Below are 14,227 nucleotides of genomic sequence, written 5' to 3'. Positions count from 1 at the left end.
GGTCTTATCAAGGCTGGTTCACCTACTTCAAACCAACCAACTGGAGATCTACATCTACGCCCATACAATGCCTCATAAGGGGCCATCTAAATGCTGGAATGGTAACTATTGTTGTAGGCGAACTCAATAAGAGGAATGTGATCATCCCAACTACCCTTGAAGTCGATCACAGAAGCTCTCAACAAGTCCTGTAAGGTCTGAATGATACGCTCTGCCTGACCATTCGTCTGAGGATGAACTACTGTGCTCAGATAAACCTGAGTACTAAGACCTCTCTGAAATGACTTCCTGAAATGAGAGGTAAACTGAGAACTTCTATCTGAGATGATAGACAAAGGAACCCTATGCAACCTCACAATCTCATTAATGTAAAGCTTGGCGTAATCCTCCGCTGAATCTGTAGTCTTGACCGCCAAAAGCGATATGACTTAGTAACCCTATCAACAATCACACAAATTGAGTCATGCTGTCTGCGAGTACGAGGTAAACCTGTGATGAAGTCCATGTTGATCACTTCCCACTTCCAAGTAGGAATGTCAATCACTTGAGCCATACCTCCTTGTTTCCGATGTTCTACCTTGACTTGCTGGCAATTGGGGCACTTAGCCAGAAAATCTGGTATATCTCTTTTCATGCCATTCCATCAATACACTTCCCGCAGATCGCGATACATCTTAGTGGCACCTGGATGAATAGAATATCTGGAGTTATGCGCCTCTGCAAGAATATGCTCTCTCAAGTCACTCACATGAGGAACACACAATCTACCTTGATAGCGAAGGACACCATCTCCCCCTAGGAGAAAACCTCCACTCTCTGATTGTGGACTGTACCCTTAAGCTCAAGCAAGATTGGATCACTATCTTGCTTTTCCTTAACCTCTACTACCAAAGAAGATTCTGATCTATTCTGGACTATCACACCACCATCTGATGTGTTAGTAAGTCTAACTCTTAAGAGAGCAAGACGATGAACATTTTTTTCTACTTCCTTACTTTTTTTTCCTCAATATGTGCTACACCACCCTCTAGATTCACCGCTTTTTGGCCTAAAGGTAAGGGATAATCAACATACAGGTACTGAGTTACTACCCTTCTATTATAAAACTGGATCGTTTGGAAATTGGAACTGAACAACCCGAATTCTACAATCGACTGAGGCATGACAGAACTGAAACCCATCCATGACTAGAATGACGTCGAAGTCTACCATTTCAAGCTCTACAGCATCTGGTGAGGTGACTTTCTAAGAGACTGTGACAGGGCAATTTTTGTATATCCATCTAGCTATAACTAGGTCACCAACTGGGGTAGAGACTAAGAAGGGTTCTGAAGGAGTTTCTAGACTTACTCTTAAGATTACTGCTATAAAGAGAGTTACAAAGGTAAGAATAGCCCTTAGATCTTACATTACAAAAAATCTAAAGAAGGACTCGAAACATACTAGTGATCACATCAACAAAATATTCCTGGTCCTGGGGAGCCTGAAGAGCATAGAGCCTGTTTTGGCGTTTTCCACCACATGTACCAGAAGAGTTACCCTTCTGAGTTGGGTGACCTTTCGGTACTGTTGGAGCTGTAGACTGAGCTTTAGTATTGTTACCTTCTTGCCCCTTCCCGGCAGAAGAGAAATTCTTCACCCTATGACCAGACTGGCCACACCCAAAACATCTTTCCTTGCCTGCAAGACACTCGGTGGAATGATTCTTACCACACTTTGGACAAGTTGGGTAGGTCCTATTTTCTGAAACACTTCCCTGAGACTCAGAGCCTGGTACCCTACTATTCTGATCTTGTCGAAACTGTGAGCGATTTCCACCACCTGATTTCTGCTGAAACTACTCATAGTTCCCTGTTCTAGCTTTCTTGGTAACCTTAGCAATTTCCCTAAGCTTATATCCCTCAAACTCCTGATTGTTTTGATTATTCATACTTTGAGAGAAAAGTTAAATAGTGTTTTGAAACTCTACATTCGAAACTCCCTGATCTGGGACTAGAGGAACTGTGTTAGTATTCCTGGAATTCGCATTCCTAGTGTTTGATCTACGGGGAGGCATGATCGCTGAAATGTAGAACATCGAGTAAGAATAGAATTAGTTCATACCTTACGCACGATAAGAATATCAACAAAGTGAAGTTTTCCTAAAACACTTCATAGCCTCTCTCTCATTAGATGTGGTGCACTTCACACCCATGAAAAAGACTCTATTTAGTGCGGCTTTTCAGACATCCTAGGACACTTAAACCTAGTGCTCTAATACCAAGTTTATCACGCCCCGAGCTACCCCCGAGACGCGGACACGGGACATAGCACCACAAGTGATCCCAAGCTAACCTTGCTGTCATGATCATGAACATATTCAAGATAATAAACTTATGCGGAGGCTAAATCAGAAATTAAATGAAAACATGGTGAATACCCATATACTATAAATGGGATAAATGAAAACTGATGAGTTTAATACAAGGAAGATATTAACTCAATACTAAACTGAATCTATCTATGTCTGAAATAAGCCTTTAAACTGACTAGAACTGCTAGGACATGCCCCAGCTAAGTCTAGAAAATCTGAAACTAAAGGATTGAAAAAAATTGAAAGATGACATGACTATTGTCCTCGAAGAATGAGGACTCACCACTGATTCTGCCGAACTGGAGATTGGGAACCGATCTAAACGTGATCGGGATGCTGAGAACCTGAACCTACATCACGAGAAGATGTAGTGCATGTATGCGTCAGCACTAGAGAGGTACTGAGCATGCAAGATAAAGTTAAGCAAAAATAACATGTAACTAAACAAAGCAATAAAGCAATGAAATAATCTGAACATAATATAGATACTGAATATTGAGCTAACTGAAAGCAATGACCAATTTATAACATGCTGAGACTGAATACTGGCTGTACTGAAATATGGTCAATGCAATATAATCAAACTGAACTGTCGGAGCTACTAATAACCGACATAAAACCACATGAACTAAATGTGGAGTCCGATGTATACACCCTATCGAGAGGACCCAATATACCCGGCCAAAGGTATAGAGGCATGACTGGCGTGATCACTAAACTGATGTTTCCCACATAGGGGACTTACACCTACGTGGCTCGTAGTTTTGGGACTATATGGGTACGTTGAACCCTAGTCCAACTAGGTATTATGCTACTCCCAATGAATTAAGTAGTTAACTGGTTATGACTGAATTTCGGTAAAAATAGGATAGCTCGAAACTGAAAATGCAAACTGAGAATGCAATAATTAATCTGATAATGATGCATTCATAAACTGAGGCATGTATAACAGAATATATTATGACTGAATACTGAATAACTAAAAATACTTACATGTAGATACGCATACTTGAAAACTCCCTTTTTTTAAAAACAATTCAACATCATATTATACCATGATCATTGATGACTTGGGAAGTCATATTGCATAAACATTGATGGTATATCTAGATACCATACTATTCATACATTGATGACCTAGTCAATTGTCATCCTAATCATGTTTTAGAAGCACTTTCTCAAAAACTCAGTTTAAAACTCATGTGTTGTCTTAAAAAAAAGCTTTTCAATATTTATAACTCAAAATAGGGTTTATGCTAAAATATACTGATAATGTGGCATAAAACTGGAGCACGTATATCTAAATAACTGAAATATCTGACCAAGCATCTGTAATTCAAGAACTAATGAAATACATAGCTAGGGTTCTGAAATTTATTCGATAAGCTGAGTAATAACATGATAATCTGATTCGGAATATTTAAATAAGTAATTCATGATGATCTGTTGAAATTCTAGAAACCCTAGTTCTATTCATAATCATGGAATCAAGAATCTGATTGAATTCTAGGGACCTAATGGACGAAAGGAACACACTAGTGAAATCCCACATACCTGGTGACGAATTCCATGGAGAATCCTTCGATTTCATGGCTGGAACTAATGGAACCTTGTTGTGTTCTTGAACTAGGGTTCTTGACATTTTTCTCCTCTCTTGATTCTAATTTTCTATATTTTGATTAATGATTTTGACTAAGGTAAGTTCTAGTTATGTCTCTATGCTTAAACTGACTAAAACCTCACGATTTAAGGTTTAAACGACGTATCTAAGGGGTTAAACGAAATAGGAAAAGGCCAAAAGACCCCTGAATTAACTGTTGTCGAAATGACTGACGGACGGTTCTGACGGGCTGTCAATCAATCGACGGTCTGTTGATTGGAACCGTCGGTCTAGTCTGCCTGACAAGGCTTCACTAAAATGAGCATAACATTTTACTCGAATATCGTAATTTAGCAAACTCAGTGGAGTTGGAAAGAGGTTTCAATTATCTATCTAACCATATGTCATGGCACACATAATTAATTTTGTACTTAGAGTTATGGCCATCTGAAGTTGACCCATCAACAATTTTCAACTAATTGGTTGTTGACCCTCATCTACGGTTGGACCTACGGACCGTGGATAGAATGACGGTCTGTGCTGGTCAACCGTAGTTTGTGTCAGAGGCTGGCTAAAGGAGGTATCGATCCATGGACATCGAACACGGACCGTTGGCTGATCAATGGACCGTGGGTCTGTCCGAGAGTCGAGATTTAGCCGACTTTTCTGAGCTTGGATGGGGAGGGATTGCTGTGGTGAACCACGGACCACTAGCACGAGCCGTGGTCTAACCTACAGTCCGTGGATGGTAACCGTGGGTTGCACCTGCAACTTCTCAAAATCTATATTTTTGGTCTGTTTCGGATACGTGGTTTTACATTAGCTCCCCCTTGGGACCATTCATCCTCAAATGAAGACTAAACTAGCTGAAAGACAGGGAGAGGGCTGGAATCCCTACCACTAAATATTGACAACTGAATTTCTGACTGAACTGAGTTCCAAGAACATGCAAATACTCTTAAAATGCAAGTACAAACTGACGAAACATGATTCTAAAACTGAATTTACACATGAATGTCTGAAAAACTGAAGACAAACTATTACCCCAAGCTGGAATGGAATTGGAAGGAAAGAGCCGAGAATACTTGGACTTCATGGGTGCTTCTACTTCCCAATTAGCTCCCTCTACGGACTGACTCCTACACAAAACCTTGAATGAAGCGATTTCTTTATTTCTCAACATTCTTAACTGACGATCGAGAATCCCAACAAATACATCCTCATAATAAAGGCTATCTTTCACAGCCATACTCTGTAATGCGACTATGGATGCTGGTTCACCTACACACTTCTTCAAAAGAGAAATGGGAAAGACTGGATGCACTGCTTCTAAATCTGCTGGCAACGCTAACTCATAAGCCACTTTACCAATCCTTTTCAAGATCCGGTAAAGGCCTACATATCTAGTACTGAGCTTCCCTTTCTTTCCAAATCTCATCACCCCCTTTATAGGTGACACTTTCAGGAAAACCCAATCATCAACTTGGAACTCTAGTTCCCTTCTTCTCACATCTGCATAAGACTTCTGGCGACTCTGAGCACTCTTAAGTCTATCTCTAATGAGTTGCACTTTCTCCATACCATCAATGACTGAATCTGGTCCTATCAAGGCTGGTTCACCTACTTCAAACCAACCAACTGGAGATCTACATCTACGCCCATACAATGCCTCATAAGGGGCCATCTAAATGCTGGAATGGTAACTATTGTTGTAGGTGAACTCAATAAGAGGAATCTGATCATCCCAACTACCCTTGAAGTCGATCACAAAAGCTCTCAACATGTCCTGTAAGGTCTGAATGGTACGCTCTGCCTGACCATTCGTCTGAGGATGAAATACTGTGCTCAGATAATCCTGAGTACTAAGACCTCTCTGAGATGACTTCCTGAAATGAGAGGTAAGGGATAATCAACATACAGGTACTGAGTTACTATCCTTCTATTATAAAACTGGCTCGTTTGGAAATTGGAACTGAACAACCCAAATTCTACAATCGACTGAGGCATGACAAAACTGAAACCCATCCATGACTAGAATGACGTCGAAGTCTACCATTTCAAGCTCTACAGCATCTGCTGAGGTGACTTTCTGAGAGACTGTGACAGGGCAATTTTTGTATATCCATCTAGCTTTAACTAGGTCACCAACTGGGGTAGAGACTAAGAAGGGTTCTGAAGGAGTTTCTAGACTTACTCCTAAGATTACTTCTATAAAGAGATTTACAAAGGTAAGAATAGCCCTTAGATCTTACATTACAAAAAATCTAAAGAAGGACTCGAAACATACTAGTGATCACATAAAAATAATATTCCTGGTCCTGGGGAACCTGAAGAGCATAGAGCCTGTTTTGGCGTTGTCCACCACATGTACCATAAGAGTTACCCTGCTGAGTTCGGTGACCTTTCGGTACTGTTGGAGCTGTAGACTGATCCTTAGTATTGTTACCTTCTTGCCCCTTCCCGGCAGAAGAGAAATTCTTCACCCTATGACCAGACTGGCCATACCCAAAACATCCTTCCTTGCCTGCAAGACACTCGGCTGAATGATTTTTACCACACTTTGGACAAGTTGGGTAGGTCCTATTTTCTGAAACACTTCCCTGAGACTTAAAGCCTGGTACCCTACTATTCTGATCTTGTCGAAACTGTGAGCGATTTCCACCACCTGATTTCTGTTGAGACTACTCATAGTTCCCTGTTCTAGCTTTCTTGGTAACCTTAGCAATTTCCCTAAGCTTATCTCCCTCAAACTCCTAATTGTTTTGATTATTCATACTTTGAGAGAAAAGTTAAATAGTGTTTTGAAACTCTACATTCGAAACTCCCTGATCTGGGACTAGAGGAACTGTGTTAGTATTCCTGGAATTCGCATTCCTAGTGTTTGATCTACGGGGAGGCATGATCGCTGAAATGTAGAACATTGAGTTAGAATAGAATTAGTTCATACCTTATGCACGATAAGAATATCAACAACGTGAAGTTTTCCTAAAACACTTCATAGCCTCTCTCTCATTAGATGTGGTGCACTTCACACCCATGAAAAAGACTTTATTTAGTGCGGCTTTTCAGACATCCTAGCACACTTAAACCTAGTGCTCTAATACCAAGTTTATCACGCCCCGAGCTACCCCCGAGACGCGGACACGGGACATAGCACCACAAGTGATCCCAAGCTAACCCTGTTGTCATGATCATGAGCATATTAAAGATAACAAACTTATGCGGAGGCTAAATCATAAATAAAATGAAAACATGGTGAATACCCATATACTATAAATGGGATAAATGAAAACTGATGAGTTTAATACAAGGAAGATATTAACTCAATACTAAACTGAATCTATCTATGTCTGAAATAACCCTCTAAACTGACTAGAACTTCTAGGACATGCCCCAGCTAAGTCTAGAAAATCTGAAACTAAAGGATTGAAAAAAATTGAAAGATGACATGAATATTGTCCTCGAAGAATGAGGACTCACCACTGATTCTGCCGAACTGGAGATTGGGAACCGATCTAAACGTGATCGGGATGCTGAGAACCTGAACCTACATCACAAGAAGATGTAGCGCACGTATGCGTCAGCACTAGAGAGGTACTGAGCATGCAAGATAAAGTTAAGCAAAAATAACATGTAACTGAACAAAGCAATAAAGCAATGAAATAATTTAAACATAATATAGATACTGAATATTGATCTAACTGAATGCAATGACCAATTTATAACATGCTGAGACTGAATACTGGCTGTACTGAAATATGGTCAATGCAATATAATCAAACTGAACTGTCGGAGATACTAATAACCGACATAAAACCACATGAACTAAATGTGGAGTCCGATGTATACACCCCATCGAGAGAACCCAATATACCCGACCAAAGGTATTGAGGCATGACTGGCGTGATCACTAAACTGATGTTTCCCACAGAGGGGACTTACACCTACATGGCTCATAGTTTTGGGACTATGTGGGTACGTTGAACCCTAGTCCAACTCGGTATTATGCTACTCCCAATGAATTAAGTAGTTAACTGGTTATGACTGAATTTCTGTATATACTGGATAGCTCGAAACTGAACATGCAAATTGAGAATGCAACAATTAATCTAATAATGATGCATTCATAAACTAAGGCATGTATAACTAAATATATTATGACTGAAATACTGAATAACTCAAAATACTACCATATAGATACTAATACTTGAAAACTCCCATTTTTTAAAAAACAATTCAACATCATATTATACCATGATCATTGATGACTTGGGAAGTCATACTGCATAAACATTGATGGTATATCTAGATACCATACTATTCATACATTGATGACCTACTCAATTGTCATCCTAATCATGTTTTAGAAGCTCTTTCTCAAAACTCATCTTAACTTTCTCAAAAACTCAGTTTAAAACTCATGTGTTGTCTTAAAAATAAGCTTTTCAAGATTTATAACTCAAAATAGGGTTTATGCTGAAATATACTGATAATGTGGCATAAAACTGGAGCACGTATATCTGAATAACTGAAATATCTGACCAAGCATCTGTAATTCAAGAACTAATGAAATACATAGCTAGGGTTCTGAAATTTATTCGATAAGCTGAGTAATAACATGATAATCTGATTCGGAATATTTAAATAACTAATTCATGATGATCTGTTGAAATTCTAAAAACCCTAGTTCTATTCATAATCATGGAATCAAGAATCTGATTGAATTCTAGGGACCTAATGGACGAAAGGAACACACTAGTGAAATCCCACATACCTGGTGACGAATTCCATGGAGAATCCTTCGATTTCGTGGCTGGAACTAATGGAATCTTGCTACGTTCTTGAACTAGGGTTCTTGACATTTTTCTCCTCTCTAGATTCTAATTTTCTATATTTTGATTAATGATTTTTACTAAGGTAAGTTCTAGTTATGTCTCTATGCTTAAACTGACTAAAACCTCACGATTTAAGGTTTAAACGACGTATCTAAGGGGTTAAACGAAATAGGAAAAGGCCCAAAGACCCCTGAATTAACTGTTGTCGAAATGACTGACGGACGGTTCTGACGGGCTGTCAATCAATCGACAGTCTATTGATTGGAACCGTCGGTCGAGTCTGCCTGACAAGGCTTCACTAAAATGAGCATAACATTTTACTCGAATGTCGTAATTTAGCAAACTCAGTGGCGTTGGAAAGAGGTTTCAATTATCTATCTAACCATAGGTCATGGCACACATAATTAATTTTGTACTTAGAGTTATGGCCATCTGAAGTTGACCCATCAACAATTTTCAACTAATTGGTTGCTGACCCTCATCTACAGTTGGACCTACGGACCGTGGATAGAATGACGGTCTGTGCTGGTCAACCGTAGTTTGTGTCAGAGGCTGGCTAAAGGAGGTCTTGATCTACGGACGTAGAACACGGACCGTTGGCTGATCAATGGACCGTGGGTCTGTCCGAGAGTCGAGACTTAGCTGACTTTTCTGAGCTTGGATGGGGAGGGGTTGCTGTGGTGAACCACGAACCACTAGCACGAGTCGTGGTCTAACCTACAGTCCGTGGATGGTAACCGTGGGTTGCACCTGCAACTTCTCAAAATCTATATTTTTGGTCTGTTTCGGATACGGGGTTTTACATTAGCTCCCCCTTGGGACCATTCATCCTCAAATGAAGACTAAACTAGCTGAAAGACAGGGAGAGGGCTGGAATCCCTACCACTAAATATTGAGAATTGAATTTCTGACTGAACTGAGTTCCAAGAACATGCAAATACTCTTAAAATGCAAGTACAAACTGACGAAACATGATTCTAAAACTGAATTTACACATGAATGACTGAAAAACTGAAGACAAACTATTACCCCATGTTGGAATGGAATTGGAAGGAAAGAGGCGAGAATACTTGGACTTCATGGCTGCTTGTACTTCCCAATTAGCTCCCTCTACGGACTGACTCCTACACAAAACCTTGAATGAAGCGATTTCTTTATTTCTCAACATTCTTAACTGACGATCGAGAATCCCAACAAATACATCCTCATAATAAAGGCTATCTTTCACAGCCACACTCTCTAATGCCACTATGGATGCTGGTTCACCTACACACTTCTTCAAAAGAGAAATGGGAAAGACTGGATGCACTGCTGCTAAATTTGCTGGCAACGCTAACTCATAAGCCACTTTACCAATCCTTTTCAAGATCCGGTAAAGGCCTACATATCTAGTACTGAGCTTCCCTTTCTTTCGAAATCTCATCACCCCCTTTATAGGTGACACTTTCAGGAAAACCCAATCATCAACTTGGAACTCTAGTTCCCTTCTTCTCACATCTGCATAAGACTTCTGGCGACTCTGAGCAGTCTTAAGTCTATCTCTAATGAGTTGAACTTTCTCCATACCATCAATGACTGAATCTGGTCCTATCAAGGCTGGTTCAGCTACTTCAAACCAACCAACTGGAGATCTACATCTACGCATACACAAAGCCTCATAAAGGGCCATCTAAATGTTGGAATGGTAACTATTGTTGTAGGCGAACTCAATGAGAGGAATGCGTTCATCCCAACTACCTTCGAAGTCGACCACACAAGCTCTCAACATGTCCTCTATGGTCTAATGGTACGCTCTGCCTGACCATCCTTCTGAGGATGAAATACTGTGCTAAGATTAACCTGAGTACTAAGACCTCTCTAAAATAACCCGACATATTAGAGGTAAACTAAGAACCTCTATCTGAGATGATAGAGAAAGGAACCCTATGCAACCTCACAATCTCATTAATGTAAAGTTTGGGATAATCCTCCGTCGAATCAGTAGTCTTGATCGCCAAAAGCGATAAGACTTAGTAACCCTATAAACAATCACCCATATGGAGTCATGATGTCTGCGAGTAAGAGGTAAACCTGTGATGAAGTCCATGTTAATCACTTCCCACTTCCAAGTAGGAATGTCAATCTCTTGAGCCATACCTCCTGGTTTCTGATGTTCTACCTTTACTTGCTAGCAATTGGGGCACTTAGCCATAGAGTCTGGTATATCTCTTTTCATACAATTCCATCAATAGACTTCCCGCAGATCGCGATACATCTTAGTGGCACCTGGATGAATAGAATATCTGGAGTTATGGGCCTCTGCAAGAATATGATATCTCAAGTCACCCACATCAGGAACACACAATCTACCTTGATAGCAAAGTACACCATCTCCCCCTGGGAGAAAACCTCCGCTCTCTGATTGTGGAATGTACCCTTAAGCTCAAGCAAGATGGGATCACTATCTTGCTTTTCCTTAACCACTACTACCAAAGAGGATTCTGATCTATTATGGACTATCACACCACCATCTGATGTGTTAGTAAGATTTACTCCTAAGAGAGCAAGACAATTAACATCTTTTTCTACTTCCTTCCTTTTTTTTCCTCAATATGTGCTACACCATTCTCTAGATTCACCTCTTTCTGGCCTTAAGGTAAGGGATAATCAACATGTAGGTACCGAGCTACTATTCTTCTATTCTAAGACTGGCTCGTTTGAAAATTGGAACTGAACAACCCGAAGTCTACAATCGACAGAGGTATGACAGAACTGAAACAGATCCATGACTAAAATGACATCGAAGTCTACCATTTCTAACTCTACAAGATCAGCTGAGATGACTTTTTGAGACACTGTGACAGGGCAATTTCTGTAAACCCGTCTAGCTATAACTAGGTCACAATTGGGGTAGAGACTAAGAAGGGTTCTGAAGGAGTTTCTATACTTATTCCTATGATTACTTCTATAAAGTGATTTACAAAGGTAATAGTAGCCCTTGGATCTAACACTACAAAATATCAAAAGAAGGATGCGAAACATACTAGTGATCACATCAAGAGAATCTTCCTGTCCTGGGAACCTGAAGAGCATAGAGCCTGTTTTGGCGCTGTCCGCCACCTGTACCAGAAGAGTTACCCTGCTGAGTTGGGTGACCTTTTGGTACTGGTGGAGATGTAGACTGAGCCTTAGTATTGTTACCTTCTTGCCCCTTCCGGGCAGAATAGCAATTCTTCACCCTATGACCAGACTGGCCACACCCAAAACATCCTTCCTTCCCTGCAAAACAATCGCATGCATGGTTCTTACCACACTTTGGACAAGTTGGGTAGGCCCTATTTCCTGAATCACTTCCCTGAGACTCTGAGACTTAGAGCCTGGTGCCCTACTATTCTGATCTTGTCGAAACTGTGAGTGATTTCCACCACCCGATTTCTGCTGAGAGTACTCATAGTTCCTAGTTCTAGCTTTCTTGGTAACCTTAGCAATTTCCCTAAGCTTATCTCCCTCAACCTCATTATTGTTTAGATTATTCATACTTTGAGCGAAAGATTGAATGGTGTTTTGAAACTGTCCATTCAAAACTCCCTGATCTGGGACTAGAGGAACTGTGTTAGCATTCCTGGCATTCACATTCCTAGTGTTTGCTCTACTGGGAGGCATGATCGCTAAAATGTAGAACATCGAGTTAAAATAGAATTAGATCAGACCTTTTGCACGATAAGCATTTCAACAAAGTGAAGTTTTCCTAAAACACTTCATAGCCTCCCTCTCATTAGATGTGGTGCACTTCACACCCATGAAAAAGACTCTACTTAGTGCTTCTTTTCAGACATCCTAGGAACCTTAAACCTAGTGGTCTGATACCAAGTTTGTCATGCCCCGAGCTACCCCCGAGACGCGGACACGGAACCTAGGACCACAAGTGATCCCAAGCTAATCCTGCTGGCATGATCATGAGCATACTAAAGACAATAAACTGATGTAGAAGGTAAATCATAAATAAAATGAAAAGATAGGGAACACCCATATACTATAACTAGGATAAATGAAAAATGATGAGTTTAATATAAGGAATATATTAACTCAATACTAAGTTGAATCTATCTATGTCTGAAATAAGCCTTTAAAATGACTAGAAGTGCTGGGATATGCCCCAGCTAAGTCTAGAAAATCTGAAACTAAAAGACTGAAAAAAATTGAAAGATGACATGACTATTGTCCTTAAAGAATGAGGACTCACAACTGATGTTGTCGAACTGGAGATCGGAAACCGATCTAACCGTGATCTGGATGTTGTGAACCTGAACCTACATCACGAGAAGATGTAGCGCACGTATGTGTCAGTACTTGAGAGGTACTGGCATGCAGGATAGAGTAAAGTTGAAATAACATATAACTGAAAAAAGCAATAAAGCAATGAAATAATCTGAACATGATATAGATACTGAATACTGAGCTAAGTGAATGCAATGACCAATTTATAAAATGTTGAGACTGAATACTGACTTTACTAAAATATGGTCAATGCAATAGAGTCTGACTGAACTGTCGGAGCTACTAATAATCGACATAACACCACATGATCTAAATGTGGAGTCCGATGTATACGCCCCATCGAGAGGACACAATATACCCGGCCAAACGTATAGAGGCATGACTGGCGTGATCACTAAACTGATGTTGCCCACAGAGGGGACTTACACCTACGTCGCTCGTAGTTCTAGGACTATATAGGTGCGCTAAACCCTAGTCCAACTCAGTATTATGCTACTCCCAATGAATTAAGTTGTTAACTAGTTATGACTGAATTTCTGTAAATACTGGATAGCTCGAAACTGAACATGCAAATTGAGAATGGAATAATTAATCTGATAATGATGCATTCATAAACTAAGGCATGTATAACTGAATATATTATGACTGAAATACTGAATAACTCAAAATACTAACATGTAGATACTCATACTTGAAAACTCCCTTTTTTTTTAAAAACAATTCAACAACATATTATACCATGATCATTGATGACTTGGGAAGTCATATTGCATAAACATTGATGGTATATCTAGATGCCATACTATTCATACATTGATGACCTACTCAATTGTCGTACTAATCATGTTTTAGAAGCTCTTTCTCAAAACTCATCTTAACTTTCTCAAAATCTCAGTTTAAAACTCAAGTGTTGTCTTAAAGAAAAGCTTTTCAAGATTTACAACTCAAAATAGGGTTTATGCTGAAATATACTGATAATGTGGCATAAAACTGGAGCATGTATATCTGAATAACTGAAATATCTGACCTAGCATATGTAATTTAAAAATTAATGAAATACGTACATAAAGTTCTGAAATTTATTTGATAAGCTGAGCAATAACATGAAAATCTGATTTGGAATATTTAAATAACTAATTCATGATGATCTGTTGAAATTTTAGAAATCCTAGGTCTGTTCAT

The 14,227-nt window shown here is 39.6% G+C and overlaps 1 protein-coding gene across 1 annotated transcript; it reads right to left on the bottom strand.

Annotated features, from left to right (window-relative positions):
• Positions 1-1,420: 1,420 nt before the first annotated feature.
• On the bottom strand, positions 1,421-12,430 carry LOC125816627 (uncharacterized). Its single transcript, XM_049496248.1, has 4 exons — positions 12,130-12,430; positions 11,906-12,046; positions 1,970-2,061; positions 1,421-1,837 (listed from the first exon to the last, which is right to left on the bottom strand). Exons 1-4 carry the CDS (start codon positions 12,428-12,430, stop codon positions 1,421-1,423), a joined length of 951 nt encoding a protein of 316 aa, XP_049352205.1.
• Between the last annotated feature and the right edge of the window lie 1,797 nt (positions 12,431-14,227).

The sequence above is a fragment of the Solanum verrucosum genome, unplaced genomic scaffold (genome assembly GCF_900185275.1).
Source record: "Solanum verrucosum unplaced genomic scaffold, falcon-dt-bn FXZP01000397.1, whole genome shotgun sequence".
NCBI classification, from domain to species: domain Eukaryota; kingdom Viridiplantae; phylum Streptophyta; class Magnoliopsida; order Solanales; family Solanaceae; genus Solanum; species Solanum verrucosum.
The sequence above is the reverse complement of the archived record's forward strand: the minus strand, read 5'-3'. Positions and strand labels throughout refer to the sequence as shown.